The sequence below is a fragment of the Fulmarus glacialis genome, unplaced genomic scaffold (genome assembly GCF_000690835.1).
Source record: "Fulmarus glacialis isolate BGI_N327 unplaced genomic scaffold, ASM69083v1 scaffold2014, whole genome shotgun sequence".
NCBI classification, from domain to species: Eukaryota; Metazoa; Chordata; class Aves; order Procellariiformes; family Procellariidae; genus Fulmarus; species Fulmarus glacialis.
In genome coordinates, this window is record NW_009207245.1 from 13,732 (window position 1) to 39,506 (window position 25,775).

The 25,775-nt window shown below is 48.6% G+C and overlaps 1 protein-coding gene across 1 annotated transcript in view; it reads right to left on the bottom strand.

The window, feature by feature from the left end:
* The window catches only part of LOC104075475 (MKL/myocardin-like protein 2), a gene marked incomplete at its 3' end in the record, with an annotated part of 100,214 nt that overhangs the window by 9,806 nt on the left and 64,633 nt on the right, over positions 1–25,775 (bottom strand). The window contains exon 2 of the mRNA XM_009575999.1: positions 2,611–2,676. Within this exon, the coding sequence (XP_009574294.1) occupies positions 2,611–2,676 (66 nt within the window). The remainder of the gene's footprint in view (positions 1–2,610; positions 2,677–25,775) is intronic.

Genomic DNA, 25,775 nt, shown 5'->3' on the forward strand with positions numbered 1-25,775 from the left:
AACTCCCCCTTCCTACAAGGTTTTCTACAAGCCCTCAAAGCTTTTATCCAATGCTATTCTGTTACTCTGACCTTCCATCTCTTTCTGGTCTCTGTATAAAATGGATCAGTTAGAAAAACAAAGTTTCTCTGTCTTGGGATTATATCAGCAGAAAATATATGCAATGGGTTGAAAACAGCCCTTTTGCAAAATCTAATGTGGGATCACCCTTCCTACAAGGTTTTCTACAAGCCCTCAAAGCTTTTATCCAATGCTATTCTGTTACTCTGACCTTCCATCTCTTTCTGGTCTCTGTATAAAATGGATCAGTTAGAAAAACAAAGTTTCTCTGTCTTGGGATTATATCAGCAGAAAATATATGCAATGGGTTGAAAACAGCCCTTTTGCAAAATCTAATGTGGGATCAAGTGCATGCTCCAAGACTGCTACGAAACCTGGCTCTCACCATGGAGAACAGCAATGCCCATCTTTTCTCTTTCCAGAAGGGTTATGCTCAACCACTGTGGGTTACAGCCATCTGGATTCATTTCTTGCCCTCCTGCAATGCATGTGAACTGAAATCCTGTCCCAGTGCACCTCCTAGAGATCACCTCATCTGCTGGTCTTCAGAGGCAACAGGGTATGGGGAGATACGGTTAAACAAAGACTTGTTTTTCATAAGGTATGACTGCACATGCCCAAACCATGGGGAAGCTGCCTGTGGCCCCCATGTATTAAACGCTAACATCTGAAACTTCCTCCTGAGGTCAAATTCAGCAGCTAAATTCTGCATGTTTGTTTTTATAATGGCAGAAGTGCCTTTTCTTCTATTACTTCCAGTGAGTGAAATGTGCTCAAGCTTCCCAAAATGGCCTTCTTGGACAGAAACCAGACTGCAAAATTTCAGCCTAGAAGTTGGGAGTGTAAAGAAGCTGTAGGTAACAGGAAAATACCCTTCAGTTGCCATCAAATAACTTGGGCCTAACATGTGGTCTGTAACGTGTAAGGTTTTAAACATTAGGTGTCATTTGTAAAAGCACAGGCCCATGCACTGGGCCCCACAGAGCAGCGTCAGGTACGCAAACCTCTTAGTTGCCACTACCGCTCAGTACGTGTGCAATGGGGTGTCCTGCACCTTGTCTGAGTGTGCCCGCTTTTACAGAGTGGACTTAGCAGTTCAGGAGACGTTAGACATATTTCTGGCCACTGACTGTATTTCCAGTGCTTGCAATGCTATCACAAATGTCACAATATTTTGCTTAAAGCTCCAGCTCCTGGAGTCCTGTGATTAAAATGCCTTTGGTGGCAGGCAGCATAAAATCTGAATGCTTAAAGAAATAAACAGAAGAAAAATGGAAAGAACCTGCATTTATCACTCTTAAAACTGTGATCATTTTGTCATCCTGCTCAAGTTTTCTCAATGCTTGATGTTGGCAATATTGTATTGAGAAATCATCTGTTGCTGGCTACCTTGACATGGTCCTTTAGGAAGGCAAGCTACATGAGAAGGGCAGAGGGACAGGTAGGGTGCAGCAAGCAGTGCTAGAGCCATGCTCTTAGTGAGTTGTTGTTCTGCTGTTTAGACAAGAGCTGCATCACAGTCTTCGAGGTTAGCCAGAAAAGACAAAAGTGACACAGCCTTTGGAAAGTTGTGATCTTAGCAGTGAACCCAAGGGGCCCTTGATAAGACAGAAAAGGTAATCCTTTTCCTGGGTCCCAGATAATCACAGAGTCATGCACATGGAGCCTGAGGGCTAGGTCAGGATGTAGTTATCCATCGAGCAGGGCTGAGCTCCCAACATAATTTCTCCAGTGGTGCTACAGGTTTCATGATACACCTGCAGGTGCAACATTTTTGTTCACTTACTTTTTGGGCTGTAGCATCTGGCTTTCTGATGCTGAATGTTTACATGATAGTACTGGCCTGCAGCTTGTCCTTCAGGCTTGAATGCCAGGTTAGCAAGGATGAATGTGGTCAGAGAAGGGAAAGCACGGATATCACCAGCCATTCAGCAGTCTGCAGCAGGCAGGCCCAGGTGGGGTTTCATTGGCCTCAAGTGTACACTGACAGTTCCTGGGTTCCTGGCTGGGCACAGGCACAAATCTGGGTATGTCTCATCTAGGGGCTGCCTCTCCACATTGGGGCCAAGACAGTTACCCACCGCTTCCTTCTTCCACAACCTCCTGGAATGGGCCCTCTCTACCTCTTCCTTGTTCTGTGGGTCTGATCCTGCCACAGAGGTTCCTGACTTTTACAGGAGGACATGAGATTCTCTGCCCTTGCCTACGTGAAGAGCTTTGTGAGTCTTCTGCCTGGAGTTGGGTATCCTTGTCCTGCTACAGGGACTTCTGCAGCTGAATTTTTGGATGGTGTAAGCTAAGCGTCTCTGCTCACTTCAGTTTGAGCAGCGACATTATAATCTGTGTGGCAAATGCTGGGCACCGTTGTACAGCACCAGGACCATAATATTTCTACAGGGCAGGAAGCAAAGTTCCCCCTGGTAGCAATCGGCTCAGAGCTGAGTGGGTCTGAGCAGGCAGCTGGTGCCACGCGATGCTCCAGCAGTGCCCAAGATGAACACAGCTCCTCTGAGCCAGGAGTGGGTGAAAAAGGCAGAAAAAGATACTCACGTGGCATGATGCCTTGGTCTGCCAGCTGCTCACGGGTCCTTCTCTGCTGAAGCCGTAGCTGTAAAACTGTGAGAGAGAGAGTGTCAGGAAAAGATGCAGGATTTTCCTGAGGTACTAATACATCTATCAGGGATGATGTGCCGGGGATCTGTGTGTGGCACATACACTGGCACTGATCCCTGCTGCTGCTGGACCAGCCTTGGTGCAGCAGAGTGCTCCAAGCCAAGGACAACTGCCAGGGAGGAGCTGTAGCCTGCACCGACCCAGACCTCACTTTTGCAGACAGATGAGCAGGGCAGGGCTGGTTCTGATGAAGGCAGTACCCTAGCGCCCGGGACAGACTGATCCCTGCCTGACACCTGTAATAGCAGCCTCATGGCTTCAGCTCAGAGAGTTGCTCAGAGAGTCCATGTGTGGGCAAAGGGTGCTGGCTGGGACGAAGGCTGGGTTTGAATATCCAGCACTACTTCCTGCAGCTGGATATTGCTACCCTGTATTCTGGGAGGGTGAAGGACCTGTTATAAGTCAAGAAGGTGGAATAAGGTGGGTTCAGAGGTTTTTGAAAGAAATTGTAAGTATGATAAATACTTTGTCCATAAAGGTCTTTCGTGCCTTGTTGTTTATTAGATAGCCCCCATGGTATCATCTTCTATCGATTCATTCCCAGACACAACTGAAACACAAAATCAAACTGAGTTCTGCACAGTGGTGCCGTGGTGCTGGCCATAGAGAAACCATGCAGAAGATAATGATTTTGACACTATGACATGTATTTTGGCCACATCCAAGCATCAGTGTGCATTCTAAGATTTGGGATGTGTGTCTACATTTGTCGTTGCTTTTTAGATTTGTTCAGGTAAGGGCAAGGAACAAAAATGAAGAACACTCAAAATGGCTAAGAGGTATCTGAGAGAAATCAAGCATCCTGATGACATGAGGAGGAACTGTACATCTACAATGGGATTATAGAGAAGATAGAGCTAGAATCCCCTCAGGGATGCACGGCAATAGAAGAAGAGGCAATGGTCTCAAGTTGCAACAAGAGAAATTCTGATTGGTTATTAGGGGAAAAAAGTCACTGTGAGAGTGGTGCAGGCCAAGAAGAGCAGCCCAGAAATGCTGTGGGATATCCATCCTGGAGATGATCAGAGCTTGCCTGGAGAATGTCTTGAGCAACTTGATCTAATTTTGAAGTTGACCCTACTTTGAATGGGAGGTTGGAATAGAGACTTCCACAGGTCCCTTCCGTCCTAAATTTGTATATAGTTCTGTATTTTGGTGTGTGAACCTGTGACTGTTGCATGACATTTGGTGCGGAAGCCAGACTAGCTCCCATAATTACTCCAGAAACCTTTAAATGGGTAAGGTCCTCAGAAGTGGTAGGTGCCATCTCCGTCCTTGGTGACCCAGGAACACCCTTAGTGTAAAAGAAATGTTCAACGCGTGCTAAGAGCAGAAAGGATGAAGCTGAGAGTCAGGGCAAAAGCACCTGCCACTGATATTGCACGAAAGCTGCCACCTCACACGATGAGACCCTGTAAACCAGCAGGAGATTATGGCCTCCAGAAGGTCAGGGTCACTAAAAGTGGCTTAGCGGCATGGCCTCAACTACAGAGCATTGATAAGACATCTAATGAAGAAGAGACTCCTGGACACACCTCTCAATATTTACATGCATGCAAAGACAGCCCACCATACACTACAGACTGCCTTGTGCAAGGCTACAGACCTCTGTGTGGCCCAGGACCGCACAAGCTAGATCATCCCATCACTCAGGTAACCCTGCCTGTACTTTGAGTTAGTAACATATTCTACACCTTTGTTTTTGCAAATCTGTCTTCAAGGTAGACACCAGTGTCACAAGGTAAAACATATAATTCATTTCCATTCTTCCCTCCTGCAAACTCAGTACAGCTCGCCAGAAGGACACATACCTTCCGGCAGTCACAATATAGCTGCATGCGTATGTCCTGCCTACCAGCACAGTCCCTTAGCTTGCTTGAGAGAGCTGGTGTTGAAAGGGGAAGAGAGGGAAGAACAGCTTTTTTGTCCTTGGGAGCAACCTGCTGAGCTCTGCCAACATCTCATGTCTACAACGTGACATGGGCTGGACCTGAATAATAATCCCTTCCAGAGGAGTCCCCAAAGCACAAGGCTCCCTGAGATGCCATTGGTTGTGACTTTTCCATGTCCTCCGTCTCACGTTCAAAGCAAATGTTTAGTGAAGGCTTCACGTGGGACAATGATCTCCTGCCAAATTCCAGCACTTCTTAAGACACCACAGATAGATTCTTGCTGTGAGGGAAAAATGTAGCCTTCAGTACCTGATAAAGTCTGCATGCATGCGTTCTGTTCCCCTTATGGCAGAGTGAAGCTGGTGGCTAGAAGTCACTGGCAAACCTTGCTGCCACGGAAGTCTGTAGCCCTCCATCGGCCCATGGCACCAACCTCAGTTGATGCTGGTTCTGCTCATGGACATGGATTTAGACCCCTGCACTGTAGGTATCTACATCTGACCCAGTTATCTGCATTCCCTTCACAGGAGTCACCCTCCTGAAGGGACCTCAAAACCAAATTAGTCAGTCCATGCTTTAGAAATGCTTGTCTTTCCTCCTCAACTATAGAGACAGTTTAATGGTAACTGGCTCATGGTAGGTATCTTACACTGGGTGAGATGGACCGCAGCTTCTCTGCGTAGGGCCTTCTTTGTGACCAGTCAGTATATTAAAGAACCGTGCAAAGCTTTGCACTTTCCGTGAGGAGGAGATGTATCTTTATGGAACATGTGAGCTAAGGGAGGTTGGAGACTGTCCAAGAATGAAGAAGCTTTGCAGCCCACCCAAGAATGGTTCTCTACTCTCCTAGGTTCTGGTCCAGTGTCCCAGGCGTTAGAGCATCTGCCTTAAACTGAGACAATTTACACGCAACATCCCATCATCAAACGGGAATCAGAGATAGCAAAGACTTCTAGAGTCACATACAACATCCTGCCAAGGACACAGCAATCTGCCCCATCTAGCTGTGAAGTATCCCAAATGAGGATGCTCCATCACTTCCCTTCACAGCTTCCATGTGTGCCAAATTATTTGCACCATTTCACTCTGACTTCTGACACAGAAAGGCCAAGTGATACACCACATCCACATGAGCAAGGGGGATGCTATCAGTCAGATGATTGTGCATTCAAAGCCCACATTCTCTGCTTCTTCTGCTTACTTCACAGCCCTTCTTAGCAGACAAATAATTTAACAGCCTCAGGGCAGCAGTCAGGTGTCAGCCAGGCCTGTTTAGAGAAAAAGGAGATGTTACAAATTCCCTTGAAGCATATCTTGGAAGGTGATGATGATTTCCAGTGTGGTGGCTATAAGATTCAGCATCTGCCTTGATGCAAGAAGTGCCTGCAACACATAGGTTTCACTGCCACAGCTCTCCCTGTGCTGGGATGCAGGAGCAGCACTCAGGAACCCAATTTTCCCAGATTCTACTGCTTTCCAACAAATACTGCACAATCTAGGGGAGACTACTTTACCACAGCTGGTCTATGCTCCAGCTAACAGCATCTCCTTTGTCTCCTGTGGTAAGCACTGCAGATAGACCATCACAGAGGGGACCTGATATTATTCAATGATAATTTTGTGCAGGGAGAAAAGGCCTCCGAATTGTTTTTCATGCTGACAGGCATAAAGGCTGCTACCCAGCCGTGTCACAAACTGTTCTGAACATGAGAGCTAAGCTCTTCCATGGGTGAGTTGCTATGGGCAGGCCATGCAACCTCCCCGAGATGAACAACCAAGCATCGTTCATCTTGGGCAATACTGAGTTTACAAACTTCTTGGCCCATTCTTAAGCCACAGGGCAAGGAGGAAAAGTTTATCAGCCTTGTCTGTTCAGGGCAAGCTGACAGAAAATGTGAGGACAGGCATGTGCGAATGCTGGTCATTTCCAGGAGCAGCCCAAGCTCGACAGTTGAAGCAGTTATATTTCAGCCACTGAATATTCATCCAGATCTGGTCCTCCTCATGCTGTAGGATGCATGTCTTGACTCTCAAATATCATCTCTATGAAATTCCAAATCCTGTTGCAAACCATCTGAAGAAACGTAGCCATGAACAGTGTCAGACAATAACACTGAACATCCCTGCAGGAAGAGGTAAAGCAGCCACTACTTTTGGCAGCCTCTGAGTCAGTGCTGCAGCTTGCAGCATGGTGGATGCCAGATCAAGGCTTGCACCTTTCCCTTACAATCAGCAATGCTTAAAAACAGGGCTGGAGGACCCCCTGGCACCATCCAAACAACCCACATTTAGCTGCTTCTTGAAGGGGACTTGAAATCTGTTGAAGCTGTGGCTGAGCCCATCTGCATTCCTTTACTATGTGTCTGGAGGCCTGAGCTCTGAGTGCTGCCTAAGTGTCTCACTTAGAAGATGCTGTCACCCACCACATACAGAATTCTTTTTTTCCTGAATATTCTTATTTTTCGAGGAAACTGCTTTGCTAACACTTCAGAGGAACAGTTATGTTACAAAGGGTGATGGCTGAAGCACCGTTGGTGAGACAATCTTGGTCCCACACCCCCAGCATCCCTGTTGTCTGTCTGCACCAGCTTGGATGGTGAGAAGTAGCCCCAAGGGAGCAGTCATGCACACTGGTCACCCTGTGGTACCAAGCTGCCTTGCTTTCAGCAACCCTGCTCCCTCCTATAGCACCTCATGATGAGAAATCCCTCCCCAGATGATGCGAGGCATGTCAGAGCTATTCCTGTGGTTTTGCTCATGAACTATTTCTGTTAGAAATACTCCTCTCTTCTACACTAGCACCAAGTCGCATTTAGTGATACAGTTTCCAGAAACATTCTCTGCAGCGGGTCTGTCATCAATGCCGAGAAGACCTCCTGGCATCAGTCATAGCTGGCTCTGGTAGCCCAAGCTCTGAGCACTGCCCATGACTTGCAGTCATGAGTCATCCTCCTCACTAGGAGTCGACCTCAGAGCTTTAGGAAGCTAAGAGGACATCTTGGGCCTTGCCAGAACCAGATTCACAACCAGTGCAATGGCTGTGCTCTCGTCTTCCTCTGAAATAAGTCACTGCTGATACCAGAACTGATGGTCGGGCAGTTGCCTGCTGCTCTCTGCACCTTGCGCTGATCCCTGCACCAGCTGGTGCTCCTGGGCTGCGCAGTGAAGAGGACCAGCAGAAGCACCACGTTATGCCAGTTTGACCCAAGTGCATGACCATCACGGGAGTCAGTAGTTTGGCAAACAAGTGAAGCTGGCACTGTCACTGAAAAAAGCAGCAGCAAGTCACTGTTCCCTCTGTCAACCACCCCAGCAGGTCATTCCTGCCCTCCATGGCCCAGAGGTGGGGTTTTAGGAGCATGAGGGCAGCTCAGTGGTGCACAGGATGGGGACTGCTCTGCTGGGGCCAGGGGGGAGTTGGCAGCAAATTGAGAATGGAGTGATGCAGAGGAGCGACTCCTGTTTTCAACAGCAGCAGCTTTGTTGCATGTCAAACAGCAGCTGAGCAAACGTGAAACGTGTCTGTCCATGGTCATGGTATATACCAGAGGAACCTGGTGACTTGCCCCTGCTCACACACTGGCTGGCAAAAATGGCCCTGTTTTGGACACAGCCTCCCTTGAAAGGCAGGACTGCTGCCGGCTTTGAGACTGTCTTTACAGATGATGTCTGAGACTTTCCTGCGTGAGCATGCCAGGGGGAGTGAAGCTGCCCAGTGGGAGATGCACATGGGATCCTTCGATTGTCCCAAGGTCCTGACAGGGCAGGAGCAGGGCTAGCTCAGTGGCAGGGTGCAGTTGTGTCGCCTGTGGCCTTCTCAGGGCTGTGGCTGTTTCTCACAGCTGCTTCGGGAGCAGGAACCTGTATTCAAAGCAGGACGTCCAAATGGGCAGGGCAGCCGGGAGCAGGCAGTGCTCCTCCTGACCAAGCAACAGGCTGACATCAAGCTCCTGATGTGGGGGCTGTACTTAGGTGAATGTGGAGTCACCCTGAACTGGGTGAGTGGCCAGCCAACCTCCTGGGTGCCACCACTGGCAGGGTGAAGCACTGGTCCAGCAAAACATCGTAGGGCCTGCTTTTCTGGAGCTGCTGTTTTGCAAAAACACCTTGTCCAGTCTCTGTTCTGAGCCCCTCCATGGCTCTTGGTCCATCTGCTCTGCTGATAGCCAGATGCCACGGAGTGATTTCTCTGTAACATCACGTCTCCAGGCCCATGTTATCCCCTGACGACATGCCCTGTGTGGGACCTGAGTGAGCAGAGCTGAAGCTCAGTTAGCCACAGCCCAGCTGAAAATGGTACCGCTCAGCAGGGACAGCCATGGAAAGCCCTGGTCAGTCCTCTCTTGGCCAGGCACTGCCTCAGAGTGTGGCCCAGCCAAGCCAGCTTTACCTCTGCATGTGATGCTCAGCACTTGTGGAGTGGGAGTGTTTTGCCTTCTCCCAGGCAGATGTGCTATGAATTTGTGTGTTGTCTGGGAGGCTGCACTGCACTGAAAATCTCATCTACACTGGTGAGAACAACATCTCTAAACACACGCCCGGGCCTGCAGGTGCCTTGGAAAAGACATAAGCCCACACCTGGCTAGCAAGGAGCCCAGACCAAATGGGCACAGGTCACCACTAATGAACAACCATATGTGAAATCCCTCCAAGGGCTGTGCACATCATAATGTGCAACCCCAACCTCACCATGTTCCTGAGAACACGCTGTCACAGTGCTCTTTGGAGTAATCCCTTCAGCATCTCTGTGAGCAGCCCATACATCCTTCTCCTCAAGCAGTGAGGTGTGTTTCAATCTGTGCTATAACACATGCCTGACTGACAGAGAAACATGTCTGTCAGCTAAAACACCGGGGTATAATATGTTGGAAAAACAAAACCAAGCACAAAGTGATCTACATCAAGTCAGTGTTCTACAGAAACTTCACGAAATCACAAAACAGTTTCATCGGTTACAGAGAGGCAATGGTTTGAACACACACACTGATTGTGAACTGTACGAGTTCATGATCTGAAAGGAAACACATGTACACGCTTTCTTTGGACACCGGGAAAATGCAAATAAAGGTTCTGCCAAAATGCCTGGCTTAACACCCTACCAAGACCTACTCTCTTCTGCCTTTATTAACCTGCTGATTTTGATCCAAATCATTCTCTCCACCAGAAGCAGACAGAATAAATTCCTCTCCCATCTCAACCATCTTCATTCAAGCCCCATGTGTATGTATGAATCCTTTCCTTCATAAAGCCAGGCAAGCCTTCTCTGCAAATTCACACCCATGTGTCCACAATTAGGCCTGGATATTACCCCATGCCAAGCCATGCAGAGCCATATTTAGAGTGTTAAACTTTCACTTCTCACCAATTATCTGAACTACTACTGACGTTATGCAGATGTTGGCCTTGTAAACTCTCTTTCCATATCGCTGGACAGAAAAGGTCAGAGTTAAGGTTAAGTGTGCATTTGCCAGCTTTGTTTGCTCTGTCCGATGACAACGCTTCTCTGCTGCTGGAGTGCAGTTGGTTTGTATTCAAAGCAGGAGATCACTTCACATAAATGATTGTCTCTGGGAAGAGTTAAATATGTTTCTGGAACAATCCTTAGATGTCTTAGCTGATTTAGTGCAATCCCATTGATAATTGGAGCACATGGAATAGCATGGCAGGCTTGAAGAATCATCACGCCTGCAAAATTTGTCAGGATGACCTCAGATCAGTGTATTTATCTTTGGCAAAACAGACAAAATAAACACGCACACAAATCCTCGAGGAAGGGAAGGGGGAACCTGAAGGCCTGCAGCATGTCGGTGATTTGATCTATCTCCTCTGGAGAGGTTCCTGGTGCCCTGCACTGGGGTAGCTACCGTCTCTCCACACTGCACGGCTATGCTGGTCCTTCACTGTGGACCACTGGAAAGAGAAGAGCAGGAGAAAACAGGGTGGGACTCATGGGAGGATTGCTGGGCACTGTGTGAAAAAGCCGCTGCCTCCACCAGATCAGCTCTTCCTGGACAAATTCTTTCTTTTTCTTGCTGCTGATGTTGCCAGATGGAGGCAAGAGACTGGAAAGCTGACCCTTGAGACACTGTAGGAGGGACACCTATGTGCCACCATCTCCTAGTTGCCACCACTTTCTGCCTGCTGTGTGCCACGGAGATTAAAGGGATTCTGGGATGAGGAAGCAACAAGCAAGTAATATATCTCTAGCATCCTTTAATACACACATAGCTCTTTCAGCTGCTCAGTGTGTGCAGGCCATGGAGAGACAGCAAAAGTTTAGTTATTAAGATTTACCTCAGCCCTCATTAACATTGGCCTGGAATCCTTCAAAAGGGATTCAGACTCGTCATGAGTCATGGAGCACAGCTAATCCTTCCCAAACCTGGGGAGCAAGCAAAGCCTCACACCTGCCTGTGCAAGACCATTTCCAAAGCAATGGTGCATCGTGAAGCATGGCTCCTTGGGGCTTGGCATTTCAGGGTCTGATCCCTCCTGGCTTGTCCTTTGCATGCTCCGTGCAAGCTACACAGCGCTCTGAGTAAACTGCTGCTGTCCCGTAGCGTGTTACAGCCCCTGGGCCATGCAGGGGGGTGTGGTGCAGGGTGATGGGTTGTTTGAGACGTTCATCCCTCTTCCAAGTGAATGGAGGCCAGTAAATCAGAGCACTCCACCATCCTTGTTTGGCTTTACAGCTACCGAATTCTGCACACGGAGCAGGGACACCAGAGGAAACTCTGTCCCATAGAGACTTTGCACATAAAAGAGATTTGACTACTTCAACCATTAAATGTTAGATTTTCTTCTCTATTCCCCATGTTACTAAAAATCCAAGACAAACTGAAAGCAGCATTATTGATTTATTTGTATTCCACAGCATCCCTCTTTCCTCCCCTGTCTCACAAACTAGGATGACCAGAGTTGTACTATGGCCATATCCTGCATTACCTGCAGCGGTCTCAGCGGGGGAGAGGGAGGTGCAGACATGCATTTGGGATTTTGGCAAGCCCGACTCAAACATAATAAATAGGCGGAGAAATCTTGTCAAATGGGAAACCTATCTTTCACCAGGCAATACTGAGGGATGGCGGTTGTGGGAATAAGTCACGAAACAAAGAATGCCCCACAAATTGACTGCCCTAGAAATGCTGAAAGGCATGAGAATTTATGGACGCAAAGATCCACAAAGTTTACTTTTACTGGAGAATCATTTGAAAAATATGTTTAGAGATCCTAGTGTTGGTTCCATAATAAAGCCAGCTTACAAATAAACCAGAAATGAGCCTTAAAAACAATACTGGTTCATTTGAAAAGAATGCAGGGACATGTAACACAGCCCATCCTCCTCTCGTCAGAAAGGTGGCAGTGTTGCTTTGTAGTTGCTGGAGCAATTGTTACAGACTGAGATTTTTTTCAAATGAACAGCAATATACCATAATATACTCACAAAATCTAAAGAATGACTTAATCTAATGAAATGTAAGATCAGAGAGATATGGAAACCACACCAAAGCCCTGGACCCAAGTTTTGTATAATTCAGCCAAACTAGGACACTTGTGTTTGCACACACACTCTTGGGTTTTCAACCAACTGCCAACTTTGTATTTGCTGAGAAAACAAAGTTTAAGTTGACCACCCAGCTATCTAAGAGATTCTGATAACACCACTCATGTCTACCATCAGTATCATAAATCTCTAATTTCATTATCTACAATGCACGAGGAGGCAAAAACACACACGGCGTGGGTGACATGCCAGACCGGGTGCATGTTCCAATGTGACTACCCCGTCGGTTTTACAGCGTCCCATACGGCACATGCGGCTGGTTTGTCTGAACATCCTCACAGATAATATTCCCGGGGAGAACGTCACCTCTGCGAAGGTCAGAGAAAGCTCCTCAAGAACATTTTTTGGCATTACCATTAATATTACAGTATGTTATGTTCATTAAAAAAATTACAAGTAAAGATACCCACTCACAAACACGGCATACTTACTATAAATAAAGCCAGTGAATAAAGGCATGAATATCCAGCAGAGGGTCTGATTTAGAAGTGACCGTCCCATAGTTCACCTTCACTCACCTTCACTCACGCTGAATGTCCTCTGAGAAGCCCCTTACCGGTGCTTCCCCTAACTTACGAGACGGAGGCATGTTTTACTTGCAAACCCTCCGAGAGTGGCAATCAATTGTGTGGCTCTGGTTTTATTTCTCTGATGATGTCACTTTAAATACTTTTCATGTTCCATTTGTTATTTTTACTTCTAAAAATGACGCATTTCTTCAAATTCATTTTTCTCCAATTAGTCACAACTTAATGGAACAAAGTCAGCTGCCTGCATGTCAGAGAGAGTGTCAGGCCCGTCTTTACTGCAATTATCACAGACGGACCTGTGAAAGCACCTGGAATATACAGACGGTGTTAGGTACCTTGTTTATCCCAGATGCCCTTTTGGCTTCCTGCCCAAATCCTTTGCAACAGGGCCAGGGCAGGAGACACGGGAACTGCAGTTTTACCAAAATAAACCACAGACATAAATTGAAGACAATGAAAAACAAGGAAAAAAAAAGCAACAGAGAGGAAGGAAGACGCATTTCTCCATTTGCGGAATAGCCTCTGTAAGAGCAAAGCCGTGACAGCTCTGCGACCCCCTGAATATTTTGCTCGCATGCTGCTTCCAAACATTTAATGCAAAACAGTCTGTGGCTACGGCTTGCCGGAGAGAGAAGTTTTAAGAGAAATCTCAAGGTTTCCCCTACCTGATCTGAACTTGCTCCGAATCAGCAAGGAGTGCTCAGACCCCAGGAGTGTCATGGTGAACTCGGGGACCAGATCCAGACGCCCCTCACTTAAACCATTAACTTCCTCCACAGAGAAAAGCCGACCAGATCACGGCTAGTGCTCAGGATTCATCCAGCTCTCCTGGACTCTCTGGGTGCTTTTACAGCCGGCTGGCTAGAAGCAGCAAGTGGCTTTGAAAGATTTGGTCCCATCCAGCACTGACCCTCCACAGACACCAACTGCTCCCCCTATGCTGTGTTGAACTAATTAACGTGGAGCTAGCGGGAGCCTCCTCCTGCCCGGAGTTTACTACCAGCAGCTGGGTGTCCTGGCTGATGTCATCGTCTAGCAGGGAGCAGCGACTATCGGAAAGGGTCTTAGCAAAGACAGAAGTTTGATATCTGATACTAATTACTACCGGCCGGTACGCAGCCAATCAGGGCCCTCCCCGTCTTGGCTGACTTCGGGAGCCGCTCGGAAATATCAACAGAGCGAGGGCTTAACTCTTTGCAGCATGGTGCGAGGCAGGCCCCGTGACCTCCGGCTCCCATGCCGGGGCGGCCAGTGTGGTTTTGGGGTCTGTGTGCTCCTAAGGCGAAGGAAGGGCTGGGGTCAGGGCAAGTGTCCTGGGCGAGGGGACGGCTGCGTGCAGGTCCTTCAGTGTGAGTGCGGTGTTGGATGCCCTTCCTGTCAGGGAGCCAGACGACGTGGCTACTCTGCAAATGGAGCTGTGACTCCGGCCACTGCTGCCGCTCGTCTGGCTTGTTTGGGTGCTGATGCACAGAGCAGGCTGTGTCCTGGGCTGCACAGATCCTGGGCTGTGCTAGGAAGCTGAAAGTGAGCACAGGGGTGCTCAGGTGTTTCAGCTGCACTTCCCTCCTACAGCGTAGGTGTGCCCAAAGCTGCGCTGTTTGGTGCACACCTTTGTCAGTATGTGGCTGCATCCGTAGGATTACCCGCTTGAGATGCTCACATACGCTCTGGCTCAGGTAGCACGTGCTGCAGGCACTCAGAACATGTCCTCTTGTTCTGTTACACACAGACACTCAGAATGATGCCAAATAAATGAGGCTGCCTAGATTCCTGCTAGATCATAAACATCCTCCTGAAAACTCTTTCATACCTGGTTTGGGCTTTTTTATTTTATTTATTGACTAAATAAATGATTTAGTCAAACTAAATCTTGACTTAAAGTTTGCTGTGCTACAGATGAGCACTGTAATCCCAAGGAGGCTGGGCACAGCCATGCGCTGGACATAGCTGCAATGGAGCGTGCTTCTCCACCTGCCAAACATTCTCTCAGACAAGAAAAACTTTTTGTAAACGATCAAAGTAAAGAGATACAGATCCTTTGAGGCTTCCCATCCCCAAGCCCATGTCTGGATCACTTGAGGTAAGTGGAAGGAAATGAACTGGTGGCACCTTTTCCCTTGTAACATAAGTGGTACAAGTTAAGCTAAGTCAAGGACAAGTCTCAAACTTCCCTGACAGATGGGTCTCACCTGGGAAGCTGCCTAGATTCCTGCTAGATCATAAACATCCTCCTGAAAACTCTTTCAGACTTGGTTTGGAGGTTTTTTATCCTCTGGTTTCTGGGAAGTCCTCTTATATGTTTTGGCTTGGTGATAGGAATTTCAGGGCTTCCAGACTCCTAGGCCCATGTTGTCAGAGACCTTAGAAACCCAGTAGCACCAGAAGCTCTGGTTCCAGCAGTGCCCCACTGAGAGCTGAGAAGTGCTGGGGTCCCTCACCCTCATGTAGTCCCATGGGATGGGGCTGCTCTGGGCTGAGCCCTCTATCTGTTGTGGGCTGGACATGTGGTTTCCTGGTCATGCTACATCTGATGAAGTGGATATTCCTTAATGTCTGATGGGGAAGAGGTTATTGAAATAAATTCATCTCCAAGCATGGACCTGAGTCAGTAAACAGAGCCCTAAACAGTGTCCAGCAAGCTGGGCAGGAGGCAGGAGTGTTTAGTACACTATGTTTGAAATGTCCCATCTAATGGACTGCTCCTCATAAGTAGTGTTGTCCTGAAACAAATGCCACCATTTAGCAGAACCACACCAAGAGCAGCTCAAGGACAAGACAGGACTCATCAACACCCACAGTCTCAAATTGCAGTTTCTTGTAGTTTTTTTGTATTGCAAACTCCTGTATGATTTACTGCCCCTGCTGGCCAGAGTCCCGCTCAGTATCCTTGCTCCCTTTGGAGCCTGCCGGTTCCTAATGTCTTCTCCATCGTGCATTATGCATTAGCTGGACCTGCCTGAGGAGGCTCTGGCCATACAGCACCTCATGTGCTGATGTCACCCTGAATCTGTCCCTCTACCCCTTCAGGACTATCTGCAGATGTGATGGATGTGTCCCTGATTCCACATCAGCAATGACAATGCACATCACCCAGCAGCCCAGAGGAAGTGTCTCCAGGACTTTTTCACTCCAATGCTATGTCTTCCTGTGAGAATGAGCTCTGCTTCCTCAGTACCTTCTTGCTGCTACTGGAGTGGTTCATGTTCGTGTCCTTTTCTACCTGAAATTTGCCATCTCCAGTCTTTTGAGTTTAGTGGAAAAGGAGTGGAGTGCAAGGGAGACACTGCACGGTGTAATCCTGCTTTGGATAAGTCTCCGTGTGGCAGTGAAAGGCATCAGCAGGGATGGCCTAGGACCACCAAAGAGCCGTGAGCTGCCCAAAGTGCACTGTGTAGGCACAGGAACTCCAGGTCTCATAGCAAATGCTTGGAGGAGGCTGGCAGGTCAGGCTTGGCCCCTGCTGCAAGGCACTCTGTGCTGGGTGGGCTTTTCCCATCACCTCCACAACTGGCACCTTGTGTCTGCTGAGGCATGTGCACAGAAGAGGACTTCTCGAAAGACCCCACATCAAGGATGTAGACAGTGCAGGAGCCTTCTAGTCCCCTAAAGCCTTTGAGTATCATAGTCTTCCCGCTTTCATGGAGATGCGTTGGCCACCTAAATGATAAATGAAGACAAAGGACTTTTGTTTTCTAGCATGGACTATTAAAATGATTAGTGGATGAGATGGGTATAGGCTGTGGTCTCCTAATTTTTGCTCCAGAGTAGTCTGGAGGTGCCTCTAAAGCAGTGAATAAACCAGAACCAGGAAATTTTTCCTGAAAAATGGTCCCACACAAGTGTGGTGAAAACTCAGAATTGTTCCAAGGCAGGAAGCAAAGTACTGTGATGAGTCAAAATCAGGAATACACAAAAAAAAAGGAGGTAGAAAGGTTGGGCAATGATCAACAGGGAAAAAGGCCAAGCACTGTATTTATTACTTTTTAGATGGGATAGGGGATGCAAAATGTGCAGCTGAAAAAGTAAACAGGTTAGTAAAATCCCAGAATGAACAAGAAATTGGTTTGTGGCCTGCCTCAGCTGGGGAGGATGGCCAGACAGTGACAGATGGAGCCCATTTGATGTGGATAAATTCCTTACTTTCATGTCAGAATGGAGAATGAACCCTGCAAACTCCCCAAGCACAGAAGCCTGGGAGATGGAGTCATGCAAAGATCACAGGTTCCTTGAGCTTGAGTCACTGTGAGTGTGTACAGAGGCTAAGTGAATGAGATGATATCTATGCTTCAGAATAAAGCTTTCTACTTACTTGTTTGGTGACTGTTCACCCAGACTAGTGCAAAGTGTGGTGTGATTTAGTGGGCACATCCTGGTTGGTAATTTGCTAGGGTTGTACGTGGTGTCCCACCTGGCTGGCCTGACCTCCATTTTAATGGATACTTTTGTTCCTCCCTATTCTTTTCTCAGGACTTTTTATTAATTAATCTGCAGACAACTCCTGAGCAGTTCCCTTGGAGGGCACATGTCAGACCAGCACTGCATATGTGAGGTGGTACTGGCCATGTATCCCAGGGCATGTAAGTAGTTCTCTGCCAGCTGAAAGAGTGAGCCTGCTTCTGTCTGAGCACAATTACACCAGATATTTAGCTGTGTGAGGCACCCAAGCATCCCCTAACACAGCGTGAGTTTCTCAGTGCCAGTGTTCGCTCACAAGAGATGTCAGAGCCTGTCCTGACTGCCAGTGCCTGTGCAGGATTGCTGGTGTTACGGCTTTGCTCTCTCTTCAGTGGCACTACAAGCCCATGAGGGAACGGATGAGACTGCAGCAGCTTTCTTTAATTCCTTTTTCTTGTCAGCTACAGCTTGTTGGCCACTAATAGTCCTTCCCCTGAACTCCCAGATCCCAACAATCAGCATGGGCACTCTGCTGAATGACACCAAAAATGAAAGGGAAGAGAAGGAAGATTGAAGTGTTGACCAAGGGGCTCAAACTGCTGCATACAATCTCATCTAAAAACTCATCTTTTGGTTAAACCAGAATTTTCTTAGGGAGGCTGAAAAGAAAAACTCTGTGTCAGCACAAACAGCATCTCAAGATCTTGCTTATCTGGCACTTCTCTCCATGCAGCTCCCTGTCCAGGTGGTGTCGGAGCCACCGCTCCGAGAGCACTTCTGAGCACTTCAATGGCTCTTCTGAGAAGGCTATAGAAACTGTACTGGTCACTTTGGCAGCCACTAGACATAGGGCTGTCATTTCTCAAGTCTGAAGTAACCCCAATCTCTCTTCCTTGAGTGGTAATTGCTAATGCTGGGGTCTTGACTGTGGAGATGCATAGACTGGTGATTTCTCTTCCCTGTTCCATGCTTTATTTACATTTATTGATGTTGAATCTCATCTGATGTTTCATCTTTCAGGCATTCAGCATGGAGAGAGCCTTCTGCAACTGTTGGCAGGTAGTTTTACTTTTAACTGCTTTAGTAATTTTGAATCATCAGCCTTTTTCCACAACGATTCTGCTGAGGAGTCTTCTCCCAGCACATGTTCCTTTGGTACTCCACAAACTACCTCACTCAGATGTGAAAAATGGCCATTTATTCCTATCTTTAACAAGTCATTAGTCCCTGGAAGGCTCTTCCTTTTCCCACCTACAAGCTTGGAGCTAGAGATGTCTGAGGAGAAATCTCATTGAAAGGTTGGTGGAAACCCACAGCCACTGTATTCTTTGGCCCACTCTTGTCCATACTGTCAGTGAATACTTCAAAGACTTTTGAGCAATTGGTGGGCATGATAACCCTCATGTATAGAATTCCCCCATATTTCTGCTAAATCTATTCAACAAATTTGCAAACTGGAATGAACATCTACTCGTTTATAGTTCCTTGGGTCCTCACTGGAAACTTTTATAAAAATGAGAATCAGATTTACCACCCTTCTCCACCCATAGCAGATAAGGATGTTGGGTCTCACACTGTGCTTAGCAGCACAGACGTGTTCCTTTGAATATTTCAGAGTTCTGCAGTCCTCTGGGACTAACAGGTCCCAGAGATTTGTTACTACTTATTTGACAAATTTCTTCTAAAAATTCTTCTGATGCTACTTCAAAAGTTTCTTAATCACATTCATGGGAAAGACAGACCCCAGCATACTACTGGCCCTGGAGATCTTATTACCTGGCCACCATCCTTTCCGCCTCTTGCTCTTCTGCTGGTGCTTGCAATGGCTGTTCCTCTCTCCTTGGGATGCTTTACATAGTATGACAATTGTTTATCCCAAATGAGGGCAATGCCCTGCCCTTACCAAGCCAGGTAAGTAAGGTAAGGTAAGTTGCACAGGCGCATAGGGGAGAAGCAAGCCAGTTCATGAGCTCCACTAGGCACCCTACTTAGGTTCCTACTGCCACCTACCCACCTGACATCCTCTCAGAGAATTAACTAAAACCCAGTGTGCTATTTACCACTCCATTTAATGCAGAGATAAGCCTGTGATGGAATTAAGTGATAATGAAGAAAGCCAGTTAGTCAGATTGTTAAACAATGCCTGAGCCTGGTTGGGCCAGGAGAAACTTCTGCCACTTTGTGAACACTGTACACATGCTGTACCCACAGAGTACCTCTGTGGGGGCAATGCCACAGGTCCAGCCTGGGTCTTGCAAACTGCTGCCTCTCCCTGCTAGGGCAGGTGTGAGAGGGGATCAGGCACACATGGGCTTTGGTGGGAGGCCGTGTTATTAGTTGACCCCAGGCTTCTGAGATGGTGAAAATTCAAAGTCCCATGATGCTGATTCCAGGACCTGCTCTTAGAAATCCTTTCTCCCCTTTCCAAAACTGAACAGCCACAAAGTATGCCCTGTAAAACCATGCCACTGACAAAGGCTGAGATTTTAGAAGAGTTGAAAGACATTTTCTTCTCCTCCTCTCCCCTCCTCCCTCCCCCCTCCCCTCCTCCCTCTCCCTCTCTCTCCCTCCCTCTCCCTCTCCCTTTCCCCCTCCAGGGAATACCAGCGTCCAAACCTTGCAAGCTCTGGGTTCACTGTCCACGCTTGTTTCTTAGGAGGTGACGCAACCTCTAAGAGAGGACTCATCTCCATAAATGACTCAACTGCTGAATTCACAGGCCAGAGCTGGTGTTTCCCTGTGCCGGTCATTACGTGAGAGTCAGCCTTGACTACATGTATTCTTGATGTCCTCAGGAAACAGAGGTAAGTTTTCTCCCATAAACCTCAGACTAGAGGCAAGGAGGACAGGCACTGAGATCACACCACAGATACTGAGCCATTTGCCTGGAGGCTACCTGCCTTAGACAGCCCAGAAATAGTAGAACCCTCCACAAGGTCTCCATGTGTTTCCAGAGTTCACACTGCCCAAGCCCTCACGTGTCTTGGATACGTCTGCCACCAGGGACTGTGCTGCACCACAGTCACTGTTCAGCTCTGAAATCACCACCAGTTGCCACCTTTCTTTGGAAGGTGAAACAGGCGCACAGGTACCAAAGACAGCAAAGACCAGTATTGCTCCCCTGTTTCCAGCACTGCTTTAGGCATCTCTGCTGTAAATGGGGTCATATTGACTGCAGTGAGTGAGGAGTGAGCCTTAAATACCAGAATAAATTAGTCATGGTAGGGAATTCCTTTGAACTGAGAAGTCGCACCCCAGAGCCATAAGGATATCAGCTCTGTGTTGCTCACCAGATACCAGGAAGCAGTCCCTTCTAATCTTCCAGCACACCCTATTGTTTATGGTACTGATTTATTTTAAAGCAGATTGTTTGTTTCCATGTAGATTTCTAACTGTGGGAAAAAGACCCAAATGAGCTGATATTTCTGTGAGATCCTGCTGGGGACTTCGAGGGGTCAGCGTGTGACACAGTGTCTGTGCCACAGAAGGCCAGACCCCAGCAGGTCTCGGGGCTGTGGAGCCCCAGCTCTAGGGATAGATGTCTCCCAGACCCCTCCCAGGGCTGCACTGCCAGGTGAGGCTGGGGTCTATCTCCTGCCCTCTCATCCTCGTGCAGGGAATTCACTTTGCCTGGCCCACTGCTCTGGCATTTGCTTTCTTGTCACACAGGAGATCCAGCTCTGCACCAGAGAAGACCTGCCATTTTAGCCGTGTACTCCAGCTACTGCTGGTGTCGATGCCAGCACAGAGTGTATTTATCGGCATTGTCAACAGCAAACCGAATTCACTGAAAGACTTAGGGTTGGATGTAATGCCAAGTAAAAGGTCTCATAAACAGCTTGCAACTGTCCAAGCAAACAGTTTTTCCCCAAACCTGGTGTCCTGCCAGTCACATCTGCTCAGACCATCCTCTCTTGTAGGAATGAGCCCAGTTTGCCTTTGGTTTCTTTTTTTCTAGCACCTGGCAGCTCCATTTGAAGAGGAACCCTCCTGCCATGACCTTATTTCTTGAATCTCCACAGCATGCACTGGGAAGGCAAATCTGATGGGATGAAGTCATGACCCTGACTCTCTCCATCCCATGTGTAGGCTAGTGATAATTTGCTGCATGCTTGTGTAGCTGTTCTGGCAAAGGTCCCATGGGGAGATACAGCTGTACTGGCACAGAGCTCTGTGCTGAATGACCCCAGGCTGGTATAACTCTGAATCCTGAAGGAGGAGGAAGGCTGAAGAGAGCTTTGCTTTTACAAATATGTTGCTCAGGAGGAGTGCATTCTTCCATCCATAATCAATACAGCTGTGATAATCTGAGTGTAAGGCAGGCATTACAGGGAAACCAGTAGCCAAGGCTGACAAGGAGCTCTGGACATCCTTTGAAGTTACCTACTGCCAGGATGTCATCACCTTAATAGAGACTGGCAGAAGCAATCTTTCTCTGAGGGAGACTTTTACAATGGGCCAGGTGAACTGCCCATTAATGGGTCCCAGTGGTGGAGACATGGATCACTGCAGCCATCTGCAGTTAGGGCAGATATGAATCTCCTGCTCCGAGACTGCCCTAACAGAGCTCCAGCTGTGCTGTCAGTTATGGTCTTTAGGAACCTGCAAAGAAATGAGCTTCTTTTTGCATGCTGGAGACTCAGCCCAGGGGTGAATTGCACAGAAAAGAGGACCTCTGGCTCTCACATTGCAAACAGTCAGGATATTCCTCTCCATGACCTAGGACAGACAGAGCTTTTCTGAGCTGAAGCTAGCAAAGCAGCAGTGTCTCTGTCACTGTGAAGTAGAAGCGGTCTCTGGGGTTCAGAATGATCCTAGCTTGGTCCTAGCTCGGTGCTTAGCCCAGAACATGGTATTTCTTTGGTCAGGAAGCTGTGAGTGTAGATGGTCCAACACAACCCATTCCTTACCTTCTGATTGCATCAGGCCCCAGTAAGCGCCATCACAGTGGCATATGCCTACCTTGAATTTGCCACGGTCTGACATTTTAGTTGGTCTGTCACCTCCCTATCTCCTCATAGAGCTTGAGGGCAGGAATTTATGCTGGAGATGTCATGAGCTCTTCCCGCTCTGAGAGCAGACAGGTCTTGCTTGAATTTGAGCTGTGAACTATTTATCACAATGCTGCAAGCATCCAAGCAAGGTCCCTTAATTTATGAAGGTCCAGAAGATATTATGCAATTGACAACACGAACACAAAAATACTTCTGCACTTTACTAAAGCTACTATTAAGCTGCCTGATGTTTTCATCATAATATTTACTTCTTTGTAAATATGCTAAATTCTCCAATCCCAATTCAAAACAGAGAGATCAGAGAATGAAAATAGGGAGATGACATAGCTGTTTAAAGATTATGTAAAATGTTTTTTACTAGCATAAATATTTGATTGTAAAGCTCTGCCTGTTTTGTTTACCGAGCAAGGATGCGCAGTGAGTGCAGAGAGCTGCTGCAGCCGGGCACTGTAGTGGAGGCTGCCCCATGTCCCTGCCCATCCCTTCCCATATGGTCCAGGCTGCGGGGATGGTGGGTGCACTGACAGTCGTCCCTGTCTCGCTGGCTCTGCGCAATGGACAGAGTGGGGGGGCTCACTCCTGACACACCAACTGGTCCTTTGGCAGCGGTGGTTGCAGCCAATCCATCATCTCCGGGAGTCTCAGGGCAGGGGGGGTCAGAGGGGGTGAAGGAAGAGTTAAAGACTCAAAGTCTCAGCCTGGTTTGAGGCTGGGGAGGTCAGCGGGAGGGGTGATGCTCTCGATGGGGATGCTGGCTTGAGCACAGCTCTCAGGTCAAGCAGGCTGTGCTGGCAGGAGTTCAAGGCACTCGGGGACCTCCTCTGTCCATGCAGAGCAGGGGGAAGGGCCAGGCTAGACATGGCCCATGTTGTCCAGAGGCAGCAGTGATCTGGTCTGTGGGATGGAAGATGCCCAGAGTTGCCTCCTTACTCATGATTGTAGGGGGACACCAAGGTCAGTGTGCTGCCCTCCGTGGGAGGGCCAGCACAGCAGCACCATGTGCCCTGAGCACACCCCTGGTATGGACCACAGGCAGCAGAGGGTCTTGTCCTCCATGTCCCTGTGGGGAGGTGGTGGGGAGGAGGACTAGGGACAGGCTTTGCTGATTCCCTGCAGGCATAACTGAGGGAGGCGTATGCTGAGTGGGACCGCATATTTCTGTGTCTCACAGCAGGGGCAGGCAAATTTCTATTTTAATCCACTGGAGATGATGTTTTAGGGATGGTTTCCCAATGGAGCTGGGCAGGGACAGCAGAGTCTGGTAGCTTGCTCCCCTCAGGGGACTTCTTTAGCACCCACAGCTGCTCTGATGTCTCAGGCCACAAGCAGGGTGCTCTAAGGTTCTGAGCTTCCCTTGCAGCAGTGCTTGGGATAAGTCTCAAATGCTGCACCCCAGGAAAGCAGGGACTTACTCCCCCCATCCCGTGAGCGCCTCGTGCATGGTGCAAATCAAGCCTACGGGTTGGCTGCCTGTGTCCTTCCTCCTGCATCCCTCAAGCTTCTCCTCCTTCTCCTCCTCCCTTGAGCAGCCAGCCACACAGGTCACCCCAGGCAAGAGTCCAAGCACGCCTTCACATCCCCAGACCGTGCTGCTAGATATGCTCTACATGCTGTCTAGGCTGCAGGTTGACTGCGTGTTCCTGAAGGGATGTCATGGTGAACAAGACAGTTGCTGCGTGCAGTAACTGCTTGGCTCTCCTGCCTTTAATGCCAGCCAACTGTGCACCCCCTACAGGCAACCCTCGTCCTGCCCCAGCTTGGGCAGCACATGTTGCAGCAGCGTTGGTGCTCAGGAACCTCTACCAAAGCATGAGAAAGGGAAGGCTGGGACCACAGTGATATCTCTGCAAGCAGGGCTTCCCAGCCAGCCAGTCTTGTGCAAGCAGTTGTGGGACAAACATGGAGAGCAATAAGGAGCATGTGAGCCTCCAGCCTGAGCTGGTGCATTTTGTAGCAATGATGAGCCTTTGGCTGCTTGCTGGATGGCCAGTGCAGGCAGGAAGGGGTTTTTGTGCCTGGCTGCTCCAGGCTCTGGTGGCTTGGTGGCTGGCTGGAAATGAGGGAGCGAAGCAACGGCAGTACCAGCATCACCTCCAGAGCCCCCATACTACACACTTCACTGACCTGTGTCCCCCCCTCACCCGCCGCTCGCTGAGCGTTTGCAGAGAGATACTCGGCAGCATGCAGGTGTCCAGAGGGGTTGCACAAGTCCCATTAGTCCATGGGAGTGGCTCGGTAGCCAGCCAGTGCAGAAACCGTCAGGCTAACAGCCCCAAGGAAGACGTGCCTGAGCAGGGCAGTGCACGCCGAGAGCTGCAGGGCCCCGGCCGGCAGAATGACCTGGCTTCTGTTCCCTCTGCAGTGGGGCTTTGGGCAAGTCACGTCTCCTTTTTGGTTTCTTTATCTCTAAACAGCGGATAATGAGGCTAACCCCTTCGTAAAGCTCTTGGAAATCTCCCACCGAGCAGGGCCAGATAAGAGCTGTATTGTTGTAAGCCCTGCAGCAGCTCTAAAGCTTGAGGTTTCCCCCTCCAAACCAGCCTACCCAGCCCTACCTCTGCTCCAACGATGCAAGAGAATGGCAACGAATTCAACATTTCCATCCACATCCCTCCCTCCTGCCCACTAAACTATCTTGACACAGCCACTTGTTTTGTGGTTCAGTCCTAAATAAGGAGCGTGTTTTTGGGGAGGGGGTGTGACAGGCACTAGCGAGCGATATGAAGCAAAGCTGGGCCCGGGTTAGTGGCGAGCAGAGCTAAAGCCCCAGATATACATCGGATGGGCTGGGAGCATTATGTATTTCTGGAATGCCTTCTGGTCTTTATTAAAATGAAACCACAGCCAGCCCAAGAGAGCTCATCGCCCAGGCACGGGGCCAAGTATAAGTTACTTCTACAAATATTTATTTAACCATATCAATGACAAACTCTTTTGTATAAATGTTTTTATTTAATCATAATTTACCAATTATTTTAAATCAATTGTTTGCCTCGTTTCTAAACACTAATCAAGAGGCTTGCATTAGCATTACTCAGGCGGATTAGATGCATTATTTCGCTGAAGCTTGTGCCATTGCTTGCCTGCCTTGGCCATGGAAGAGGGTGCAGATGGATCCCAAATTTCATTCAGACTGTCAGATTCCTGGAGGACCATGCCTGCGGCGTTGCCAGCCCTCCCCACCCAGGTGACCTCTGGGCTCAGATGAGTTCCTCAGGCACAGGGACGCACAGACGCTGATCCCACCTGAGCCTCTCAGGACAGGGCTTTCCTCCGGTCTCCCTGGGCTAACCTTGCCCCCATGGAGGTGCCGGCCCCATCACAGATGCTTCAAGTACCCTGCCCTGCCTCTGCTTACCCCTCACACCTGAGCCTGGACCTTTCACCGGTGTAGGAGAGGTTCCTCAGTGTCCCCTCAGCCCAGAGTATCTGGCAGGAATAGTGAGTGTGGCCGTGGTGGTTTGGGGCAGAACAGGAGCATGTGGATGATGGTGTTTGTCTCCAGTGTCCAGCACCCTGCTCCCAGCCCTCCGAGCTCTCTCACTTCCTCAGGAGCATCCTGGAAAGCCCCCAGCTCCCAGGAGTCATTTACCCCAGCTCCCTCAACATCGACCTTCTCCAGCCCAATTCTCCCACCTCCATTCCT